Source organism: Ylistrum balloti, unplaced genomic scaffold (genome assembly GCF_031769215.1).
Source record: "Ylistrum balloti isolate Yb309-2 unplaced genomic scaffold, AGI_CSIRO_Ybal_v1 Utg370000, whole genome shotgun sequence".
Lineage (NCBI taxonomy): Eukaryota > Metazoa > Mollusca > Bivalvia > Pectinida > Pectinidae > Ylistrum > Ylistrum balloti.
In genome coordinates, this window is record NW_026782078.1 from 326,855 (window position 1) to 352,870 (window position 26,016).

Consider the following 26,016-nt stretch of genomic DNA (forward strand, 5'->3'; position numbering starts at 1 on the left):
GTTACTATTGTAATATGATGCGAATTGTGCGATAAACTTTGTCTCCACGAGAAATAAAAATACCTCCGTGGCATACATACCCCAAACACCATCCACTGTTGTTTTGAACTTCCCACTCTTCCGGTAGAATTGACCAATCAAATCGGTCCATAGCATCTTATCTGCGAAAAGCTTAAGCGCCGAAACGACCACGTCAATGTGCGGGAAACACCAATTCTGGAGTTGTCAGGAGATACGTCTTTATGTATTATCGTTAATTTAAGGTAGCATTTGTTACTTATGTCATGCAAAAATATGTTGTACGAATTTGAACTATTGTTTATGATGTACATATGATTAAAATGTGTATTTCATGATTGCATCACGCTATATTCTCGGCATGATGTTCGACTGTCCAGCTACTTGAGAGCTTTGTTAGGCGAAGTATTTCGATTCGTGATTGGCAGCATTCGCTTCTGTACAATAACACTCTGTTTGTGCTTCTTCTGCGTTTATATGATATTTCCCAAGTAAATAGAAACATCTATGGTTTCATTATGTGGAAAGGTTTATATAATTACATGTATCCAACATGGCAGGAACCAACGCAGTGAATCGCTGAATACCTATATCACGTCCCTGCCTATATTCTCAGTTGTAATTTCCAGTCGATGACCGCCCTTGTTTAGTTTCTTTTAAATCTGATGTACTTTAGAATCTTTAGATTTAATACTAAATTTCATACTTTTTGTCCTCTCTGGGCTTCATCAGGACCTTGAAGAAGCCTTTAGAAGGCAAAATCGCTTTATGGTTAGTAATAAATCTAAAGACCTCACTCTGATGCTGTTGTGATTGATATTCATTAATTGATTAGGCAATAACTGAATCAGTGATGTATTCTTTTGTTTTTACAGCTTTTCTGCTGAGACATAGGATGTAAAACATATGCTAACGTTAGACATTGAATAAAGGCTACAGCTGTCATGGGATTGATTGGTGGTGACTCGGAGACGGAAAAAGAGACTTGGTGTGTTGAAGGCAGTGATGATGAGAAGTATGACCCTACAAAATCAGGAAAAGGTGTATGGGAACCTAAACCTGAAGACATTTTGAAAATGTTTGAGAAAATTGAAAAAGAAAAAGTTCTAGAATTAAGTTGGAAATGTCCTGGTCGACGACCACCAAAGGGGACAGAAGAAGAGGATATGGATGCCACCCAGGATCCTAGCATTGAGGTGGAGCCGGAGGAAGCAGAAGAGGAACCAAAGTGAGGAAGCAAAATTATTCCCAAATTTTCATGTTTAGTAGGGTAATCTGTTCATTCTTTTTTGGTTTGGTACCGTTACCATCTAAAAAATGTCAAATGTATTTTAAGTTTGTAAGGGTTGTGATATCCAATCCTTAAAACCATTTCCATATCCCTAAATTCACAATATAATCTTATAATGTATTTTTCATTTCATTTTTTTTTTTTTTTTTTTGTTTATTTGTATATCATAGGTTGGATATTCTATTATTTTTAACCTGCCATCATCAGATGGTGAGCTATTCAAATTGCCCTACATCCATGGTCTGTCGTCAGTCCATCTGTCAACAATTTTTTGTTATCGCTATTTCTGGAGAAGAACTGGATTGGTCTTTCTCATATATCATCTGTAGGTTCCCCTTGGTCCCTAGTTGTGCCTGTTTGATTTGTGGACTGATCAGGAAAACAAAATGGCTGACAGACGGCCCTCTTGGTTTTTTTTCAATAAAGTTTGTTATCGCTTAGATTTTATTTTCGCATCTCTCATGTGTATGTTTCCTTTGATCCCTAGTTGTGCCTGTTTGATTTTCATCGCTATTTCTACAAAGGAATGTTCAAATTTTTTTACCATTAAGATAACAGAAAAGAAGGGAAAAGATCTAACTTTCAAAGAGCCCTCCCAGATCTCCTGTTTAATGCACTTATCAATTTATAAGTTATGGCATCAATGCAACATTTGCTGTCAACAGACTGAATTTTGTCTTTAAACAATCACTTTTGATTAGATTATTAAGAATTTTAGCTTGGATTCATTCATTAACATTATGTTACAGGCCACAACAGCCAACTGAATTTGACTTTGAGGAAGATGAATTTGATACTACCACCAAAGTGACTCCCAGGAGAACACCAGGTTTGTAACAGACTTGTATTTGCCACTTTTGTATACTCATTACATAATGTTGAATCAAGGTGGTAGAGACCTTACACATTACACCTGATACACACATTATCAAAACATAAAAGTAATAGAGTGGGTAGTAATAGTTTGGTGAATGTACAAGACACAGATATTCAGTTATTAAGCTATTCATGCACTATTGGTGCAAAAATATATGATCTTATTTGTGTTCAAAAGTTGCAGTAAAGTTTACCTTGGTGTCTTATCATAACCGTTTGATTTTGTGACTGATCAGGCAGTCATCTTCGACTTTGACTGCGAAAGTTTGTTATCACTGTTCTTGAAATATACAAGATATACTATTCTCAAAGTTCATATCTATTTCATATAAATTTTTTGCCTCTGGTCCAAAGTTGTGCCTATTTGATTTTGCTGATCAGGGAAACAAAATGGCTGATGGGCAGTTATCTTGGATTTTTACAATGACAGTACAGTATATCACTGCTTCCTGAGAAGTACATGATGGATCTTTCTGAATTATCATGTGTAGTTTCCTGTTGGTCACTTATGTGCCAATTTGACTTTAAAATTGATCAGAAAAGCAAAATAGCTGAGAGGTAGTCATCTTGGATTTTGACTGCGAAAGTCACTATGCTGATTTCTCTTTGCAACTAATTGTGCCCCTTTGATTTTGGAACTGATCAGAAAAAACAAAATGACTAACAGATGACCATCTTGGATTTTAACCATGAAATGTTATCACTATTTCTTCAGAGGAACTTTCTTTCACAAATTTTGTATTTAGGATCCCCTTGGTCCCTAATAGTGCCACACTGATTTTGGGACTGATTAGAAAAAACAAAGCAATTGACAGGCAACAATCTTGGATTTAAGAAATTATTAATATTGCTGTTTCTTATAAGGAATATTCAAATTTTTGTATGATTAATAGCAAAAATCGGGAAAAAATACAACTTTTAATTAACAATAATGATTGAAGGATAGTGGATCTCTCTGGTATTCCTTTTTGGTTTTGTTTCCACAATAGCAATTTATTTTATTTTTTTTGTTTTTGTAAATTCTATTAAAATCTTTAGACAAAACAATATATAAAATTTATAATTGTCTAAGAGGGGTTTTGTCAAATTTTTACACATAGCAAATGTTAAACAGAAGTAATTTTAGCGGTGATGTTAATCATGTCTCATTTTTTTTTCAGTTTTACTTGTCATAGAAATATCATCTTGTATTTGCTACTTTCTCTAGGTGTGAAGACACCAAAATCTCAGAAAAAGGTAGCCCGAATGGACAAAGTGTTACAAGACATAATGATGCAGCGCATACAAAATGCAGCAGAAAAACAAGCCAGACGTCAAGGACGTAGCCCAGGTAGCATCCCCAGTGGTCGGGTTAGAATGGGAATGTCTCCAGGGTCAGGAGGTCACAGATCCCCAGGGTCTTCTCCAGCCTCTTCACCAGCTCCTGTTAGACCTGGTTCCTCCCCAAGTTTGGGCATGAGACCAACAAGACCAACTGCAAACACACCTACACGACCCCCCATGGATACTGGGTCAACTACACCTGTTCGGTCCATGCCCGCTACAGAAATTTGCCAGACTCCACAATCTTGGTCTACATCCAACTCAAATGCCAATATAACCCCACCTGCTATAGCTAAACCTAACAAAGACTTTGGAAATCCTCCTATTGGAATTCCTCAAGGGAATGTTCCCCAGACATCATATGGTTCTGTGATGACATCGTCTGTGATGTCTCCTGTACCTGCTGATAACATACCAATAAGTCCTCTGACAGCCACTCCCACTGGCCAGAGGGCAGCAACAGACACAGTAATGAGTGGTGCTAGAGACCCACCACCACTTCCCCCGCCTCCTCCACCTCCTCCTCCTGCCGAGGGAAGTGGTGTGTGATGGGTGATTTTTCAGATGTTCTAGTTTAAACTCTGAGGACTGCAAGACAGAAAGGTGTAATCTTTTTGTTAAGAAATAAAACTTAGTGTAGGTAGGATCAACTCAACTACATGGTCAGTATTTTACAGGGAAGTTGTTCAGTTCAAACTTTACGATATTTCATCATTGAGACAGATACACTTGTGGAGTATCTTGTGTGTGCAGGTATAATTTAGTAGGTATGTTTGCAATACATCTTGCTTTCACAAACAGATTGACTTGATAAAAAAGTTTACAATGTACAGTACTAAGTTTATAAAAGGTCTGAAGTAAATTTTACTTGTATTTTAAACATAATGATGAAAAAAAACCAAAACCAATGTTCATTGTGAAACTAGTTAACAAGACATCAGTAATCTTGAGGTTTAATGTCCATTCTTTCAGTCCGTCATAAAACATGGATTCGTACACTAAAATAATACTTCGGTTATTGAGTGTGTCCACTGAATAATGGTACAATCATTTAATAAATATATACCTGTATATGTGTGGTACATACTTTAATATAAAGTGTACACTAGGTACAGTGTATTCATTGTTATCCTAGTTATATTACTGTTCCAAAACTTGAAGTTATTCAACTGTGATCTGGAAGACAGGAAATATTGGCCTCATGTACTATATATACTAATATATTACTCTATTCAGAGAATGCCGCATATTGTAGATAAATATTAGTTTAATCTCCACAACAAGATGAATCTGTGTATTTTGTAGTGAGTTGTATCACATTGCCATATTTTGCATATTAACTGTCAGATCTATGTATTGAGCATGAGCGTCCCAATCCATGATGCTCCTTTAGTCTGTTCAAAGAGGTTTGCACCCATCAATTAACCTAGCACACATTGTAATATTATGTATGCTCTTCATAAAAAAAATGTCAAGGTATTCATGTAATCATGTGGCATGAGTTATAGCCCTTAGATCATGATGTGAGAAAAAAAGGGTTCCTTACGCGTTTTATAAATAATTATTAACGTTAATTTTGCTAGATATTTTGAAATAATTTATTACTGAACATATTAAACTAGAGACAACTTTTAAACATTGATTATGTTTTTATATATTTTTTTCCACTGGTATTTTCATTCCAATATGACATTGCCCTTATACATCTGTCACAGAATGACAGTTCTCTAGCACCTTTATTGTTTACTTATAAGTCGGGTTTTAAAACGTATTTTGATGGTGTTGATACATCTTCCAGCTGACTTCCTAGTTTTTGTTGTTGAATTTCCTGATGTATACCCTTGTATCCTAATTTTTTCCAGGCTGGTTACAAAGCAATTTCAGATGATAGCATAATCTAATGGTCTAAGTTACTTGGCCAATCTAACAATTGACCAGTACATAGTTATATTGTGCATTGTATAGTCATTGATCCGTGTGGTAATACATTTTAATTGAACATGCAACTAACAATGACAAATCAGTATGTTAGTGTCCAAGAAATATAAATTAGCAGTTTGTTAACTAATAAACAGATACTAGAATTGTATTGGGAAGGAGTAATGAAAAACACTGCCCCCTCCATGATTCAAAATTGCAACCTTTCGGTCTCTAGCCAGACACTATACCACTCAACTAGAGAAATTACCACAACCTGGTAGTCAAGACTAGTAAGGCATTGGACTATCAGTATGTGGAAGGGCTACCTGTATGTGGAAGGGCTACCTGTATGTTGATGACTTACCAAGATGGACGGACTACCAGTAAGTGGATTGACTACCAGGTTCTGGATGGCTTATCATTGAGTGGAAGCCCTGTAAATATGTGGATAACCTACCAGTATGTGGAAGCCTACAAGTCTGTGGATGGACTGCCAGTATGTGGAGGACATATGTCGATAGCCTACCATGTCAGTATATGGATAGCTTAATTGTTGAAAAAGAAAAACACCATTCTGACTGAAAATGTCATAAGCACAGTTTATTTATATTTTTTCTAATATAAAGACAACATAACCACAAATGGTACAATAGACAAGCATCCAATCTGGTCTTTCTCCCGAGACATGAAACTTGCACCTCACGCTTCCTGGTCACATGATCAGTAGGAAATGATTTCAGTATGCACTACAAGTAACATATAATATATAATATAGATATTTAATCAAAGATCGCAGTAATTTGTAAATGCACCAAAGAAATAGAAAATATGTGAAAACAAAGGAAGATAACTGTTCATCAAAATATTCATTACTTGTCTCAGTAATATAGGTCTCATCTATAACCAATGCAAAAATAGATAGCCTTCAACGTTACAACTGTTTTAATTCCAACAATCTTTTGGCTCTCCATATTATAAAATTTGTTGATAATTCTTCAGACTTTTGGCTAATAAATCTCAATATTATCCTTGTATTACCAGCAGTAATACTGTGACAATGAAACCCTTTGTATTAGTTTCGAAAAAGAACCATCAGTCCAGCATTACTTGCTTAATGTATCTCACAAAAATCACAACAAAAGAGTTTTTTCAAATAAGTTTTGAATTGGGCTTTAACAGAAACATGTATATACAACTTAGAACTCCATTAGCACAAGAATGCTCCATGTCAGGTTAGGTTAAAATCCACTTACTTGTGCCGGAGTAATAGTCTTCGAAAACATCAATGCTTTCCATTATTGGACTCTGTATCTGACCAAAGCTTAACCATACTTATTTATACATCTCACTTCCTTGTATATGCTCTGCGTTAGAATTTATCAAAATCTAGCCCTTAATTTAAGACAATGACGACTACTGACACACTGTAATGTGAGTTAACTTGACAGTTTGGACCAGGAGAGCTCAAAACTTCAATGAATGGCGGTTGGATGAATTAAAAAAAAAAAGAAGCAAATATCACAATTTTCATTGTCTTTATGTCCCTTTTATAACAAAAAATGTTAATATATTAAATATGAAGATCAAGTTGCTTCATACCCTCTCCCTATAATATAATTAATTACTGTTTGCGTTCAAAATCAGACCCAAATTATTTCAACTGGCACATTATACAACGGATATATATCGCCCCTCAATTCTCATTAATATCATTTCATTATATATCAACAATATCTTTATATAGCTATAATAAACTGAATTGGAAGGAAAAGAAAACCTTAATATTTTCCCTTTAATCTTGATGCACAAATGTACAATGTTAGATTTTCATACCAGAACATGAGAATCCATTTTGAATATACTATTTATAAAAGTTCTGCAAATAAAAGCAAAATATAACATACCCAAATCTTTTCATTAGGTCCGATGCCCTATTAAATAATGTGTACCACACAACAGTTACAGGTATAGGTATATAATTCTGTTTTGTCTCGACATTTTTCCTCCCAAAAATGGCAAGATATATTCAAATTCATCAGTCCTTCCACCAACTTTACCAACCTTTTCCAAATTATAACTGTAAAATGGTCTCTTTCTAAATATTCCTGTATCTCTCAAGATACTGGTAATGTACATTCAATACACAACAAATAACAAGCTAAATTAACCTCTAAACAGAATGTACCAGCAGATACCTAATGTCTTCAAAATCTGTCGTAATAAAATACTTGTACATGTATTAAAAAGATAATAGTGAAAAAGGGTGTTATATTTTCAGATTACAGGGGGGAGGGATCTTCACAAAATTTAACATAATGCCACACTCCAAAGGCTAAGTCTTCCAATTATTATATCTTCTCTAGTCATAGCACTAGGTAAGCCATATATGGGCATCATCAGTGACCAAGGAGTACAACCCTGAGTTGAAATATGGTCCTTCAAGGTTGTCCTTTCATAGTCAGCTTGGAATTATTGTCCATATATGGTTATGTAGCTAATGAATTTCCCGTATAAAGTTATGTTACCAAAATTATGGTAATTCTGCAAATAACATAGCTATATATGGGCATACTTCAAATGAAATTTAATTGTAACGAGATCACATAATCTGTTCAAGACAACATCTGGGCCTGACCTCATAAAAGCATTCTCGTGCTCAAACCTATTTTCTGTGCAAAAACCATGCATAGACCCTGGGTAATTCAAAAGGTAAGTTGGATATTATAAAAACATATTTCAACCAAGTCTTGAGAATCTCAAATTCATTGTAAACAAAAGAGGCTTTGCATCAGTTCACTTTCATACTTCAGGAATAAGGCGGAGGGAGGGAATCTCATTCCTACCATTATCAAAGTATTTTTTTTCTATTTAAGGTAATGCCTCTTGGAACCAACTTTAAAGAATTCCTTTATGTAATCCAATTCCTTGTCAAAAATTCCTTGAGAGTTGAAAACACTCAAGATTCAGTGCTTCCATTTGTAAAATACATACACATCTTTCACAAGATTTATTTTCCTTGTCTTCCCTTTTGCAAATGGCCCCCTTACCATCTTATCTCCATTAACACTAAGCAAATGCTGCCTCTTCACTGAAGGATGCTCCAGATTAATTTGAAATTTCTTTTCCTGTATGGAATAAAGTTGACATTTACTTTTCCACACAAAATTTGTCCTTCTGGACTACCAAGGTATTAGCATTAAACAGTTATCAGACGGACAGAATGACGAAATGTCATACCATACCATATCATTTCAAGAACAAAGAATATTTCAGTTTATGCACAGAACCTAGTATGTTTCGAGTGCGAGAGTTGTTTCACGAGAAAAAGGGCCCCGATAAAGTAACAAACTATACAGGTTTGTATAGGATAAAGGACTATGTACAAAGTAAGCACTTGGTATTAAAAATACAACAATCATCAGTGTATATTATGTCTATAATTAATAACAAATTAGTATGACTTAATACCATTATATAAAGCAAACAATGTTATCTGTAAATACTCCTGACGACAGGATTACTCACCACAACGCCACAAAATCTTACTAACACTGAAAAGATGAAAAAACACCTACTGTAGCAACTATTTTTGTGGTTTCAGATATTGTAATGTCACAGTATAGATATCACCATTCCTTATGTCCCGAACATTTTGTGTAATGTAGCTGTAAAGAAGCAACCATTCCTAGTGTTTCAGACAGTTAATGTTACGTCATTGTCAGAAGTACTCATTCTAAGTGTTTCAGACTTTTTTTATTATGTCACTGTAACGAAGGAATTATTCCAGATGTTTCAGACAATTTGTGTTCTGTCACTCTGATGAAGGAACCATCACTAATGTTTCAGACATTCTGTGTTGTCACAGTAAAGAAGGAATTATTCCGAAAGTTTTGGGGTTTTCATCATGTGCCATGATATTTGTGCGTTTAAAACATTTGCAAGAGCAATTATGAAATTTACAATGAAGGCAATTTCATATTGATCAAACTCATTACTTGTTACATCTAATAATCACAGAAAGTCTAAGAAAATTACTTTCAATGAAGAAAAGATATCCACTTTGTATAACAGAATATGTCATTACTGAATATTTACAAGAGAAACTCTGTTCAACAAAGGCAGCTGGAGACTTAAAAATGTTACAAAACAATCCGGAAAATGTATACAGGGAAACATTCAACAAGTGTTAAATCTGCCTTAAAAGCTGAAGATATAGCTCGTTCTTTACACATTAGCCACCTTTTTTCCCCCCCACCTTGTTGACAAAAGAGCAAAATGGACCAAAGTTAAACAGTGGTGATAGTTTTCACATATAGACTAACCAGACATAGAAAATAAAAGTACAAAGGCAAGCAATAATATTTATCAATTAAACTTTTAACCCAAATATCCCCCATGTAACATTACTAGGGTTAGTCATTCAACAGAAATATCTCGAGCTATTCCCACCTTCACAAAGTGTGAATTATATGGAATTAAATAGTGTGTTGATTAGAATGTTCATAAAATGAAATTTTAAAAAGTCATGATTGAGAGAAAATATGCAAAATAACGAAATTAAAAGGATGTGATGATGTTCATAATGCATGAATTAATTTTGCCCTATAATATTCATGACTAAAGAGCAAAACATAAGTGAGAATCTTAACAGTGTTAATAGATGCTGGTTTAGCATTCTATATACTGGTATGACCAGCTTGTATGTCAAACAATCACACAGACTTAACTTAAAGCATTGAGGAGAATTGTCCTATCATCCTGTGATTTTATGAATTTAAATGTTTTACAAAATGCTGATCATAATCATTTTACAAAGTTGAGGAAATATCTCTAGTAGTTCTCCTAGAGACGAAAATCTCCGGAGTTACTTCCCTATGAGTTAAAAAAAGAGATGGTGCTAGATGTTGATAATTATGTGGTATCATTTTACAAAGTTGAGGAAATATTTCTATTTGTCCTACTACAGACGAAAATCCAAAGATTTGTGAATTTGGAGTTACTTCCCTTTGAATTAAAAAAATAAAAAAGAGATGGTGTAAAATGTCGATAATTATGTGGTATTATTTTACAAAGTTGAGGAAATGTCTCAACTAGTCCTACTACAGATGAAAACCCAAAGATTTGTGTCTCTGGTGTTACTTTCCTTTGAACTAAGAAAATGATTGTGTTAGGTGTTGATAATTATGTGGTAAATACTGGCATTATGCTCTCAATTTGATTTGACATCTTAAACAGCAGTATCAACATGTTTCATCACGGTAAGACATATCTTTACTTCACAAAGAACAAAATCCATAGCCAAAGTAAAACTTGATGCCCTATTTTTAGATAACCTTGACCTTCACCTAACACTGAGATGACAGAACCTGTGATTTGTTAATCAAGAACATATAAAAGTGACAATGATATTACTGCTTTCAAGTCTGATTTTTTTTAGGTGTTATATGAAACCTAACACTATCCACAGAATTTGTAAATTTCTATCTCCCACTAGGACACATGAAATAAGTCACTCATCAAAGTAGTAAGGTTTCCATCTCAGTCAATCCATCACTTGGACAGTATGACGTGTTATAGAGTCAGCCACTGTACAACCCAGTATTTCCATATCAGATCAATCCATATCTCTATAAAAAGGAAGATAGACAACACTAGTCTTGTTTACTACAGCGACATGAACATGTGTCCTGTGATTATAATAATGATTATTGAATAATGATTAAACTCTTGACATTTTTGTCAGCAATTATAACATTGCCTTAATCAGTAATAAGTTCATGCGTACACCATGTAGTAACTGTCCAATCAGGAAGGACCTCTCCAAAGCCAAGGTAGAGCCTGATGAAGGTCAAAGGTGACCTGAGTTGATGTGGGTTACATTCATTGTTGCTACAGAGATAATGGTGCACCAAAGACTGTGTATGGGAAATGAGTAAAAAGTCTTGTTTATATGTTTATACACCAACAACAAATGGAAAACAAGCAGGTGATGATATGATCTGTCATCCACTTCTAATACCTGTAAGGAATAAACAAAAACAAAGGTAAAGAATAATAAAAAAAACTGACCATCTCAATTTTTTTAAGTCCTGTATTTAATGGCTATATCATATGTATGTAGTCTACCAAAACATGAATACAGTGGTTATACCCCATGCAGTCTAATAAGAAATCACAGTAGGACTGTTCTCTATGTATTATAATGAGAATTCACAGCAGGACTGTTCTCTATGTATTATAATGAGAAATCATAGCAGGACTGTTCTCTATGTATTATAATGAGAATTCACAGCAGGACTGTTCTCTATGTATTATAATGAGAAATCACAGCAGGACTGTTCTCTATGTATTATAATGAGAAATCACAGAAGGACTGTTCTCTATGTATTATAATGAGAAATCACAGAAGGACTGTTCTCTATGTATTATAATGAGAAATCACAGCAGGACTGTTCTCTATGTATTATAATGAGAAATCACAGTAGGACTGTTCTCTATGTATTATAATGAGAAATCACAGCAGGACTGTTCTCTATGTATTATAATGAGAAATCACAGTAGGACTGTTCTCTATGTATTATAATGAGAAATCACAGCAGGACTGTTCTCTATGTATTATAATGAGAAATCACAGTAGGACTGTTCTCTATGTATTATAATGAGAAATCACAGCAGGACTGTTCTCTATGTATTATAATGAGAAATCACAGCAGGACTGTTCTCTATGTATTATAATGAGAAATCACAGCAGGACTGTTCTCTTATATTATAATGAGAAATCACAGCAGGACTGTTCTCTATGTATTATAATGAGAAATCACAGCAGGACTGTTCTCTATGTATTATACAATGAGAAATCACAGAAGGACTGTTCTCTATGTATTACAATGAGAAATCACAGAAGGACTGTTCTCTATGTATTATAATGAGAAATCACAGTAGGACTGTTCTCTATGTATTACAATGAGAAATCACAGAAGGACTGTTCTCTATGTATTACAATGAGAAATCACAGAAGGACTGTTCTCTATGTATTACAATGAGAAATCACAGAAGGACTGTTCTCTATGTATTACAATGAGAAATCACAGAAGGACTGTTCTCTATGTATTATAATGAGAAATCACAGAAGGACTGTTCTCTATGTATTATAATGAGAAATCACAGCAGGACTGTTCTCTATGTATTATAATGAGAATTCACAGTAGGACTGTTCTCTATGTATTACAATGAGAATTCACAGCAGGACTGTTCTCTATGTATTACAATGAGAAATCACAGAAGGACTGTTCTCTATGTATTACAATGAGAATTCACAGAAGGACTGTTCTCTATGTATTATAATGAGAAATCACAGCAGGACTGTTCTCTATGTATTATAATGAGAAATCACAGCAGGACTGTTCTCTATGTATTATAATGAGAATTCACAGTAGGACTGTTCTCTATGTATTATAATGAGAAATCACAGCAGGACTGTTCTCTATGTATTACAATGAGAATTCACAGTAGGACTGTTCTCTATGTATTATAATGAGAAATCACAGAAGGACTGTTCTCTATGTATTATAATGAGAAATCACAGCAGGACTGTTCTCTATGTATTATAATGAGAATTCACAGAAGGACTGTTCTCTATGTATTATAATGAGAAATCACAGAAGGACTGTTCTCTATGTATTACAATGAGAATTCACAGTAGGACTGTTCTCTATGTATTATAATGAGAAATCACAGAAGGACTGTTCTCTATGTATTATAATGAGAAATCACAGAGGGACTATACAATGTGAAGTCTACAGAGAATCCACAACAGGTACTATATCCTATGTAGCTAACTAAGGAATTCTCTCATTATATACCTTTATTCTGTTAGGTGTTTCTGGTCAAGAAGTAAAGTTTCTTGGAATATCAATTCCTTCAGTCTTTCTTTAGGGAGATCATCAAGTTCCATTTCAAATGTGAAAGGTTCTTCAGCAACAGGCTGCAACAGCAGAACAAATTTGCAAATTTAAAATCACATATATTCATATTCTATTTGTATGCTTCCTACAGATGTTTTGGTATATTTACATATATTGTACACCATTCAGTTTACCCTGACTGCCAGCCAATAACTTTGGTCTCATCTAATGGTAAATTATGTATACAAGGCAACAAAATATAGTACTTTCAGAATGGTATAAACATGTACAAAAACATCATCAGGAATGTATTGACTTCTATGATTAACAATCTACAGATGATACCCCAGTAGAAGGATCACTATAGTTGTGATGATACAAACAACATCACCCCACCCCCTGTAGATGGCTCAGATGAACCCTAATTAGAATACCTCGTCAGCAGGATCATAGTACTGTTCTAGATATGGGTGTTCCAGTGCTTGCTCCACTGTGATTCTCTTGTGAGGGTTAAAAGTTAACATCCTTTCCAGGAGATCAAGAGCTGGAACAGTAAAATATAATCACTAAAACAATACATTTCACAGGCTGAACAATCCATTTCATTGTTTCTTTTTTTTTTTTTACTTTTTTTGTGTGTGTTTTTTTAATACATTCACGGAAAAGAACAATTTAATAAATAGTATACCATGGCAGTTGCTTCAGAGTCACAGAAAGACCTTGTACACATGTATCTATTTGGAACACATGCAAAATATACTGACAATGACATCAAGTACGGTGGACCCGCTAAAATCCAGATGCAGATAGTTTTGAAAACTCACAGTTGAGACAACTTTGGCCAGTATGTAGATGTCGAGATTATCAAGGATACACTGTATATCTTTATGGTAGAGATATTTAATATAACGACAATGGCATCAGAAGTCATAAGCCTTGGCAATGAGGTATCATTGATTTTACCTTTGGAATCTGCATTTGGGAAAAGTCGACACCAGGGCATCTTAGTTTTATGTGGCAGAGTTTTTATATAGCCTCGAGCCTGTATAATAATCCAAACACATGCTATTACTACTATATATATAAAAAAAATAATGAATTGCATTAAAACATTTGAAATATATTTTATTCTTTGTTTTTTATCTTCAATCTATCATATATGACCGATGACTAAATATACTTATGTGAAGGGAGGTAATCCAATATGGCAGACACAGAACTCGAGAATGATAACCCATAGAAAGTCATGTTCCTGATAAGAACTCCCATTTTGACACGACAGTTTTTGCCCAAAAAAGTGTACACTATACATGCAAATTTATGGTAATGGTTAAAAGCATGAATGGTGGTATATTCATACTGTGATTTATATCAATTTCTCACTATATAATTCATTACTACTTCCCTTTCCCACGTAAATACATTCCATCATAACTTGCCTTTCCTACATAAATACACTTCATTATCACTTGTCCTTTCCTTAACAAGAGCTCACCTATTAATGACACATTTCATGTAAATACAAATTTTCCCCTTTTGCGCCCCGTCATAAGCCTGGAAAATAAAGCTCAGCATATTGCTGATATTAACGCTTGAAATGTTTATGATCAACTGCCCATTGGTATTTGTGATTCAGTCCTGCTTACAAAAACTTTCTTAAAACTTTTAATAAAAGAATTCACATCTTATTTCCTCTTTGGACCCAAAAAATATGAAAAAAGTTAATGATAATGCTTGAACCATTTGTGATCCAGAACTGCTTGCAAAATCATTTAAAGGAGGGACATCAGTGATATTGATGCACTGACACCTATGGAGCTGTGACTTCATTTTAAGCTCTCTGCTCTTCAAACAAGCAAGCTTTTGGTTATCACATGTTCACCTACAAATCTCACTGCAGTTCATAATCATGAATTTTGTCACAGTCATGTCAATTAATTTTTTAAACAGATTAATCAAGATTTAAAGCATTTTACCGTTAGACACATTTCACAAACATGCTTCATGACCATTCTATTCAGCAGAATATTCATAGAAGCAAACATACAGATATATCAATTATCCTTTTGTATTATGATATTTAAGTAATACTATGGTATTATAAAATCCAGGTGTTAACAGATGGCTTCCAACCTACCTTTTCATTGATAATACAATTGAGGTCATCGGTTTCCGGGGAACCTAAAACACCCAGTATGTGGTTGAGCTGGTCAAGGTCTGGTGACCCCAGTCAAGGTCATTTGATATCTCCTGATCACATTTGATTGTCAACAATTAATTCTATTAATATCAGAGGTAAAATCAAAAACAAAATTTTCGAAAGCTAAAACAACAGCCAATTTGCACTTATTGCTATGAAGAAAAAGCTATATCTAATTCTCTAAGATAATGAAAGAGGCTGACATCAGCCTCAAGATTTTCTTTCTATATTATTACTGAATAATAAAAAAAGAGATAGGAATAAAAACTGCATTATGCTCAAACAAATATCATGTTTTCTTGAACTTAACTATCCTTAGTACTTACTGTTACTGTATAACTATATTCTTGTTAACTCAGATTAATTCTGAAGAAAGCTGCATTTCTACTTAAAGCTTTACAGTGCAGATTCACAATTGTCTCCCTTGACTTTGATGTCATCTATAAAAAAAGGATACAGTGCTTTCCAGGGAAGAGTGGCCTGTTTACCAACATCTCGGCTAGTATACATCCCACCGACCATACATCAACTGGACTCGGTCAAGGAGAAATAATCTTGCACAATACAAAACAATCATGACAAACAGATATAATCTGACTAAACGCCCCCCAAAACATAATGTGGTGAACTCTATGTGTACTACTAGTCTGAGAGATTATTTGGTTAATTCTTCTGCCACTGGAAGTGCTAGTTGAAAAGACCATAGAAATAAATGAAGATTTCAACAAAACACTTCATAGCTTATTGTTTGAAGGAATAATCCTCAGTTTTTTTAATAAGCTGTGAAATCACAGATTTTCATTGGGATCAGTTTTCACAATTTAAAGGACAAAAATGTAAATATTTGATTTCATGAATAAATATAGCTCAATACATGTACTAATTTTATCAGTTCATAAATTCATGGACAAATATATTCCTGGATTAAGAGTACCCACACAATCATTGAAAATAAATTCCCTGCAAAAATAAAAAGATTTTACAGTAGTTTTTAACTGAAATGGATCTTAACAAAATTTAAAGCATCTACAATATGGTTCTGCTTTTTAAGGAATCTTCAGCACACACATTATACAACACATTTCTCATTGGTAAAGGATATTGGACTTGGTATAACCTTTGGAATTAAGCATGATTTCTGGCGCTCTGTACCATCTTGTGGCCACATATTCAGTGAGGAAACCTGTGTGATCATGTTCAGGGTCTGCAACTCTTGCCAATCCAAAATCACAAACCTGTAGAATAGAATGAGAAAAAAAGAGCAAATAAGTTAAGTGCTGTAAAACAGTCTTATGATTAAAGTATTAAGGTATAGGGAGGGTTGTTGTACCTGAATATAACAGTTGATGTTGGGGAATAGGGAGGATTGTTGTACCTGAATATCACAGGTGATGTTGGGGAATAGGGAGGATTGTTGTACCTGAATATCACAGGTGATGTTGAGGAATAGGGAGGGTTGTAGTACCTTAAGATCACAGATCGGAGTAGGGAGAGTTGTTGTTTTTCAAGATCACAAATGTTAGGATGAAGGAATGATTTAGGTACCTTAAGATCACTATCTTAAGATCACCAATGGTATTGAGGAGTAGGGAGAGATGTAGACCCTTAAGATCAAAGGGGTGTTTGGGAAGAAGGGAGGGTTGTGGTACCTTAAGATCACAGTTGCAGTTGGAGAGTAGGAAGATCCTAGGTGTATGGGGAAGTAGGGAGGGTTTTGGTATTGTAAGATCACTAGTTGTGTAAGGAGTAGAGAGGGTTGTGGTACCTTAAGATCACAGTTGCAGTAGGGGAGTAGGAAGATCCTAGGTGTATGGGGAAGAAGGGAGGGTTTTGGTATTGTAAGATCACTAGTTGTGTAAGGAGTAGAGAGGGTTGTGGTACCTTAAGATCATAGTTGCAGTTGGAAAGTAGGAAGATCCTAGGTGTATGGGGAAGAAGGGAGGGTTTTGGTATTGTAAGATCACTAGTTGTGTAAGGAGTAGAGAAGGTTGTGGTACCTTAAGATCACAGGTGGTGTTGAGGAGCAGATTGCTTGGTTTGAGATCTCGGTGAAGTACGTTGGCGGAGTGGATGTACTTGAGCCCGCGGAGAATTTGGTAAAGGAAGTAGCAGACATGGTCGTTACTAAGTTGCTGTGTCTTTAGCAGTTTGTACATGTCTGTCTCCATCAAACACTGTACTATGTATCTGGATAACCTGTTAAGGAAACTCACACACGACAAAACATCTATATTTTCAATCAATTAGAAGCAGCATATGTTCAGCTGGTGTCTAGTTAACCTTTTTATAATTATCAACAACCGACTTCATTGTCCTTTTGAGTCAGTGGTTATGTGTTGCCCCCTGACGTCTGAGTTAATGTGTTGTTCTCCTGAGGCCTGAGTTAATGTGTTGGTCTCCTGAGGAGTGAGTTAATGTGTTGGTCTCCTGAGGCCTGAGTTAATGTGTTGGTCTCCTCAGGTCTGAGTTAATGTGTTGTCTCCTGACGTCTGAGTTAATGTGTTGGTCTCCTGAGGCCTGAGTTAATGTGTTGGTCTCCTGATGTCTGAGTTAATGTGTTGGTCTCCTGAGGCCTGAGTTAATGTATTGGTCTCCTCAGGTCTGAGTTAATGTGTTGGTCTCCTGAGGCCTGAGTTAATGTGTTGGTCTCCTGATGTCTGAGTTAATGTGTTGGTCTCCTGAGGCCTGAGTTAATGTATTGGTCTCCTCAGGTCTGAGTTAATGTGTTGGTCTCCTCAGGTCTGAGTTAATGTGTTTGTCTCCGGAGGTCTGTGTTAATGTGTTGGTCTCCTGAGGCCTGAGTTAATGTGTTGGTCTCCTCAGGTCTGAGTTAATGTGTTGGTCTCCTCAGGCCTGAGTTAATGTGTTGGTCTCCTGAGGCCTCAGTTAATGTGTTGGTCCCCTGAAGTCCTGTAATAAGCCCACCCCCTCACTTGAGTCAGAGGCAATGTGTTGGTACCATGAAGTCCTGTGATAAGCCCACTCCCTGACTTGAGTCAGAGGCAATGTGTTGGTACCGTGAGGTTTTGTAATATGCCCATCCCATGACTTGAGTCAGGAATTATATGTTGGTCACTTGAGGTCCTGTGATAAGCCCACCCCCTGACTTTGAGTCAGTGGTAATGTGTTGGCCTCCTGAGGTCCTGTAATATGCCCATCAGATATTTGAGTTAGTGGTTGCTGTCTCCCTGAGGTCTTGTGATAAGCCCACTCCCTGACTTTGAGTCAGAGGCTATTGTTTGCCCCAAGGGCCTATTGCAGAATGAGTGTATGTGAGAGTGTTTGTGTATATTATTATACAACACCTATCAAGAATGACAACAGATGAATTACGCTCTGTATCCTTTTAGAGTACATGCCATTAAACAAAGCTGAAACTCTCTAAACATTAAATAATTACATTTACATCAATATCACGTAAACTTGTTTTCTTCCTGAGAAATTAACTGAAGTATTCCTTTCTATCAAAATATTTAAGCTAAATTTAACTTCAGTAAGATATGAAAGCATTCTTGGTGCAAGTCATCTATGTAGATCAGTGGTTACACTCTACTGCCATGACACCTGTTAACACACGACTAAAAACCTCAAACATTTCATTATTTCCAGCCTTATGTGCCAAAATGTAGCAGTTGTGCCAAATTTTAAACACAGAATTCTGCAAAATCTTACAAGAGAAAATAAACAGATTGTGTAACATGATGGGGACTTTTTTCGTTGAACACAGCTCACAGCTTGTAACCTTATCAAATTGTTGTTAAAGTGGATTTTTGCAGAAATTTTGTGTCTGGTAGTCTATAAAATGTCTGCCTATGAATGGGAAAAATCCTGTCCATCATCAACACTGTATCGTGTGGGATAAATCACTTCCACAAAAAAAAGTCACCAGCAACATGTACAATTAGATTACCTGCTACCAGGCCTGGGTCTGCCACAACTACGCTCCTGATGGACCTGTGGTGTTGGGAGATATTTAATTATCCAACCAGTAGAAATGTGTGTATAAATAAGCTTTAAATATTGTACAGTTACAGATGTAAAAAAAGCTGGTATTTTTTAAAATGATCTTATTCTACCTTCTTCAGGTGATATAACAATGTGAAATACAACGTAATAGGTACATATCTCCTGATAAAACATACTACATGTTGCAACCTCATCTAATAAGCCCCTTCATAATCTACTGCTGTATACTCTGTGACTTTTCTTAGTTACGTCTAGCTTTTAATCTATCTAGGGGCACCTGTCAGACACTTACCTTCCAACAGAACATTTAATGATAATACCTATTCCTATAATACCCTCAACAGGATAAACTCTAATACAAATAACCTTTCAAAGATAAAATACAAAACCAAGATGCCCATGGGGTCTGTATCACTCACTTGACTAATTCAGCTGTTCAGTCAGCCATATGGTCAACTGACAGTCTGATCCACTAGCCTCACAATCCTGGTTTACACAGAATTGGGTTCCTTTGGCACCAAGACACCTACACAAAATTCATACCCTTCAGCCAAGGGTAATTCAGACCAAAATGAAACAGAATCCAGAATTATAAAAAAAGGACAACCTGAAACTTCATTTCCTCTATTGAGCCCTACCCCATCAACAAAAGAGAGATAGGACCCACTACTTAACCAGAATTGGTTCCCCATCTGCCAAGAATGCTTCCAGCCACAGAATACTGTAATTCCTATGGAAAAAGAAGAATTTTAGTAAAGATGCAATTTTTTTCTTTATTGACCCTGTCCTAAAATGCCCCAGGTGACCCAAAACAATAATTTATACAAAATAATTCCTGTTCACCCAAGAAGGTGTTTCTGCAGAAGAAGAAGGATTTTAAAAAAGATGCTCTATTTCCCATATTGGGACCCCTCAGATCGTTCCAATAGGAAGGCCAAGCATTTATATAAATTCTGTTCGGCTTCTCCATGGATGCTTCAGACCAGATTGGTCAAAATATGCATGGTAATTTATGACTTGAAGCGATTTTTAGGGAAAAAGATGACTGATGATGCATGGTATGGTATAAGCTCACCTGTCATTTGGACCTAGTAAGCTTATAATCCACAACAATATTCAACACGTGATGCATCACCTTCCCCTTTACCAGAACCACATCCCACACTGCATACATGATCCCTTCTTAAATCAATTTAAGGCTTAGCGGCCTTGATGGTCATCTGAGATAAGCAATATTGAATATAACGTATAAAGGGTAGCTTTCAAGTGTCATGAAATAGAAAATGTGACAATGGTGATAGCAAGGCAGTGTCCATGCATACCATCAAAACTGTCATCCTATACCAACAATACATACAAAGTTATTTCAAGTTATTTCAAGTGGGAAATAAACAACTTTATACTCAAAAAATGCAAGTTTACTTCCTTCCCAGAAAGAAATGTGAGACCCATTATAGTAATTAAAACACCTTCAGGTGCTTCCTCTCATACAGAGCATTTGATTCTATTGTACCTGGTTGTTGAGAATATTTTTTAAATTTATGCTAATTTGACCCCTTTTGGTCCCTCCCACCGACCCCTTGGGGTCAATCAGGATCAATATATGCATATCATCAAGCCGTCATCCTTCACTCATAATTCTACCCAGGTTTTAAATATTCCCAATGGAAATTGAAATTATGCTCAAAAATTCATTTATCTATATAAACTATAGTAAACTTTACCCCCTCCCCCAGGGGAAAGGTGAGACCATGAAATTCACAATTTCGGTATGGCACCTTAAAAGGCTTCCATCCATGAAGAGTAACTGATTCTATCATATCTGGATGTTGAGAAGAAGTCACCATGAGATTTTGACTAAGGTGATTTAATAAAATTCAAAATTCAATAACGTTATGATACCTTAATGTCCTCCAAACTTGTCACCTTGCATTTAAAATCATTCCTGTGAATGAACTCAAAAATGCTATCTTAAACACCTTTTCCTTCTATAATTCATTTTACAACCACTGCTAGATCCAAACTGACCTTAGAACCAAACATATGTCCAAGAACAGTTCTACATTAACACGTTTATATCAGCTTACACAGATGTATTGAAATGTTATAATCGTGATCTGATATCAGGAAGTTGTACATCAATTAACCTTAACATTTTCCGGGATATCAGCATGGTTCAATTAGCACCTGTCAAGTTACATTCTCCTAAATTCCAATCTGATACAGGCGATAATGGCCAATCTAATGATGCTGTTATTCATAATCAACAACAAGTAAAAATGAAGGTGTATGATCATACTTACTTCAGCATGTATAAATAGATCCAGCCACGCTCTAGGTATAAGTCGGAGACACCATGATTTAACACTACGAAACAATGGACTTTTTATTGATTTTTGAAATGATGAGATCACTAAATATCACAAAGACACTGTCTATACAGCTGATTATAAGAATCTATCTAATATAAACTCATTCATTTTCCTGGGCATTTTATTTTCACTGAGTTTGTGGTAACCCTTTATCCATATGTCCATGAAATGATAGCATGATAAGAATTGTACAAGTGGATTTAGTAAGACGTATCCAGAAAATGAAGATACAATGAAAATGCAGATTTTTGTAAAACCATAAAATTTGAGCTCCACAAAAAATAGAACACTTTACAATATCAAGAATATCTTATGTACGTAAATCAACGATCATACAGAACCTCTATAGATTAGCAGGTACAGTGAAGTGATATTTTAATTTAAGCTAACTATATCAGGAAAAGACTAAGGGGACCTGAAAGAGCACCAAAGCTACAGAGATATCCGCTACTTTGCAATTCTCATCCACCCAGCAATTGATTTACTCTTAATTTGTTTCAGCGATAGGAAATGGTAAATCCCCAAACTGTTTCAGATGATTATTGACATTCCAGACAAAATAATATCACGACAACCATTAAGGTAGGTTCCGTGTAGTTGCCCCTGACAACGAGACTTGAGAAGCTAGAGATACTTATATATAGACAGGTCTGCATGTCCGTTAGCTGTTTTTCCCTCGCCAATCAAACTTGTTTAAAAGACAAACTATACCTAAATTTGACAGAGAATGATCTGTTTTAATATAGCTTAAATCCCCTGGTCGGTTCCCCTCCCCCTCATCCCAATGAAGTAAAACATGATTAAATATGGCTACCAGCAGATGACAAAACCAATAAAATGTCAATGATTTTCTATATATAAACACTAGGCTTCAGGCTACAGGAGAAGTAAACAATTTCATGATAAAATGGCATTATAAATTGTAAAGAATCATTTATAAAATAAATGAAAAGATTTTTTTTCAAACAGGCATACTTTAAAACAGAAAAATTGTAGAATCTGAACAACAGTACACAAGGACTGCTAGAGACAGTTTGAAAAACAACAAAAGACAACAAGAGAGTTATGATTCTTGTGCACTGCCCTCCTTCTTGTTGCGATCTATCTACCTATGAAGTTTCATATAGATATATCTTAAATGTAATGATCCAGACAAAATTTAAATAAGAAATATAACAAAGGGCAATAACTCCTAAATCATGCAAAAGAAAGAGGCTTCTTGTGCACTACACGTTTTCATGAGATCATTCTATCTAAGAAGTTTCATGTTTATACCTCTTATAGTTTCAGCGTAATGCTCTGGAAAACATTTAAGTAAGAAAAATAACAAAGGCCAAATACTCCTAAATCATGCAAAATAATGTAGTTACCTCTTTATGGTTTCGTGTTATGCTCCAGACAAAATTATGAGGGAGGGAGGGACAAACAGATAGACTGACAATGGGACAAATGGACGGACAAAGCAGCAACTATATGCTCTCAATTTGGGGAGTATAAAAATAGTTGGAGGAATGATGGTAATTATCTAATACAAGCAAACTTCGATCCTGGTACAAAAAATCACTTAGTTAAACATGACACTCTATCTCTGACATAAGACCACAGAAATGAAGTAAGTTTTAAAACTGACGTATTTGGTGTCATTATAAACTGAATCTTCGGTAGAAGCGCTTTTCTCATATATATGAACTAATAATGGTTTGAAGGCAATTACAATCCACTACTTTATAGCCCTTCTGCATTGTGGGTTGCATAGAACAATCTACCCCTTTAAGAATGATTTTCCATCAAACAATTTCCCAGCTGTGTAAAAATATGAGACAAAGACTTATTACATCATGATTTTCAAATAAAGAGAGAAATCTTTAGGCTTTACTGAAAATAATTTTTGCTGATATGCAGATTCTACTGCCATGCTGTGTCCACAGAATAAATAAATTATAAGTGTGACAAGCCTAATCATACCTTTATATAACTACGACAACACCAATCACTTTTACAGTACCCTTGAAACAACCTTGTGGTGAGATTATTATTACACTAGCGTTCTCTTCCTTTCCTGGTAACAAAACACAGAGTTTAAGGATGAAAGAGACGACTTCCTATAGGAATAAAATCGGCAAGATAGAGAACAACTTCAAACCGTATGTTATACCAGTGAGGTTAAAGTGATGTACTTGAGAGATTTTAAGTAAGTTATATACAATAACTTCGACAGGATGTGGCCACTAATAAATCACTTTACATGGTCTTCATGCTGCATTTTGTTAAAACAATAACCAAAACACTGACAGGCTTGTATAATTGGCCAAGTTCTGCCAGTAAAATACATTACAGTGGACCTTCAATTGCCTGTACATCCCCATTCATCACTAATTTGATTGAGCATATCACTTATTAATCAGGTCTTTGCTTGATCAGATCATTGATTGATTGGGTTATTGATTAATCAAATCATCTAGATTGATTTGGTCATTGATTGATCAGATCATCTAGATTGATTGGGTTATTGATTAATCAAATCATCTAGATTGATTGGGTTATTGATTAAACAGATCATTGATTGATTTGGTCATTGACTGGTCGGATCATCTAGATTGAATGGGCTATTGATTAATCAAATCATCTAGATTGATTGGGTTATTGATTCAAATCATCTAGATTGATTGGGTTATTGATCATCTAGATTGATTGGGTTATTGATTGATCAGATCATCTAGATTGATTGGGTTATTGGGACTATTGATTAATCAAATCATCTAGATTGATTTGGTCATTGATTAATCAAATCATCTAGATTGATTGGGTTATTGATTAATCAAATCATCTAGATTGATTGGGTTATTGATTGATCAGTAGATTGATTGGGTTATTGATAATCAAATCATCTAGATTGATTGGGTTAAATCATCTAGATTGATTGGGTTATTGATTGATCAGATCACCTAGATTGATTGGGTTATTGATTGATCAGATCATCTAGATTGATTGGGCTATTGATTGATCAAATCATCTAGATTGATTGGGTTATTGATTAATCAAATCATCTAGATTGATTGGGTTATTGATTGATCAGATCATCTAGATTGATTGGGTTATTGATTAATCAAATCATCTAGATTGATTGGGTTATTGATTGATCAGATCATCTAGATTGATTGGGTTATTGATTGATCAGACTATTGATTAATCAAATCATCTAGATTGATTGGGTTATTGATTGATCAGACTATTGATTAATCAAATCATCTAGATTGATTGGGTTATTGATTGATCAGACTATTGATTAATCAGATCATCTAGATTGATTGGGTTATTGATTGATCAGATCATCTAGATTGATTGGGTTATTGATTGATCAGACTATTGATTAATCAAATCATCTAGATTGATTGGGTTATTGATTGATCAGATCATCTAGATTGATTGGGTTATTGATTGATCAGATCATCTAGATTGATTGGGTTATTGATTGATCAGATCATCTAGATTGATTGGGTTATTGATTGATCAGATCATTGATTGATCAGATCATTGATTGATTTGGTCATTGATATATCAATAGTTATATCAGTTATTATAAATATACTTGTAAAAGAAACAACCATTGCGAATTTGATTGTGCATGGATTTTGTTTTTCTTTGAAGGAGAGCATGATAGAAATATTTTATCTTCTTCGTTATTAGAGCTTTTTCTTTGTATTGATTCCTCAGTGATAAATGAGAGACTCCTTAATGTGTTTCAAAATATTTTTTCTGATCGCTTATGTATGAGTTTGGTCCTTCCTGTGAATGACGTCTTTTTCTTTACAGTACATATCCAATTTTTAGAAGCTGGAAGTCCTCCGTAACATAAAGTTAACACTCATAAAAACATGTGTGTGTCGAATGAAAGTTTGAAAATATCTGTAAACCAACTTTCTCTGCAAGAGAAAATTAACTAATTGCACTGTCAAAGCAATACTTTTATATTTTGTCTTTAAATCTATGCAAAATACTAATGTAATACTACAACTGTATCTCACACATTAGTCATTGGAAAATAACGACTATACCTAGGTTGATCCTTTAGTCCCTTGCCTTTAAATTTATGCCTCATTCCAAGCTATAATGACAACAATCACAGGAGATCTAAAAATGAATATC

The 26,016-nt window shown here is 34.9% G+C and overlaps 2 protein-coding genes across 2 annotated transcripts in view; one reads left to right on the plus strand and one right to left on the minus strand.

Moving 5' to 3' along the window:
• Window positions 1-222: 222 nt before the first annotated feature.
• LOC132548092 (uncharacterized) lies at window positions 223-5,148 on the plus strand. The gene is made up of 4 exons (XM_060211916.1): window positions 223-263; window positions 894-1,246; window positions 2,059-2,138; window positions 3,393-5,148. The coding sequence occupies exons 2-4, from the start codon at window positions 963-965 to the stop codon at window positions 4,055-4,057; spliced, it is 1,029 nt and encodes a 342-aa protein (XP_060067899.1). The 5' UTR covers window positions 223-263; window positions 894-962; the 3' UTR covers window positions 4,058-5,148.
• An 859-nt stretch (window positions 5,149-6,007) lies between these two features.
• The window catches only part of LOC132548057 (mitogen-activated protein kinase 1-like), a 50,761-nt gene continuing 30,752 nt past the window's right edge, over window positions 6,008-26,016 (minus strand). Inside the window, exons 4-11 of the mRNA XM_060211883.1 lie at window positions 17,530-17,719; window positions 16,640-16,767; window positions 15,990-16,066; window positions 15,470-15,549; window positions 14,296-14,374; window positions 13,767-13,876; window positions 13,291-13,412; window positions 6,008-11,447 (exon numbers count right to left, since the gene is read on the minus strand). Of these exons, the coding sequence (XP_060067866.1) occupies window positions 13,293-13,412; window positions 13,767-13,876; window positions 14,296-14,374; window positions 15,470-15,549; window positions 15,990-16,066; window positions 16,640-16,767; window positions 17,530-17,719 (784 nt within the window). The 3' untranslated portion in view covers window positions 6,008-11,447; window positions 13,291-13,292. The remainder of the gene's footprint in view (window positions 11,448-13,290; window positions 13,413-13,766; window positions 13,877-14,295; window positions 14,375-15,469; window positions 15,550-15,989; window positions 16,067-16,639; window positions 16,768-17,529; window positions 17,720-26,016) is intronic.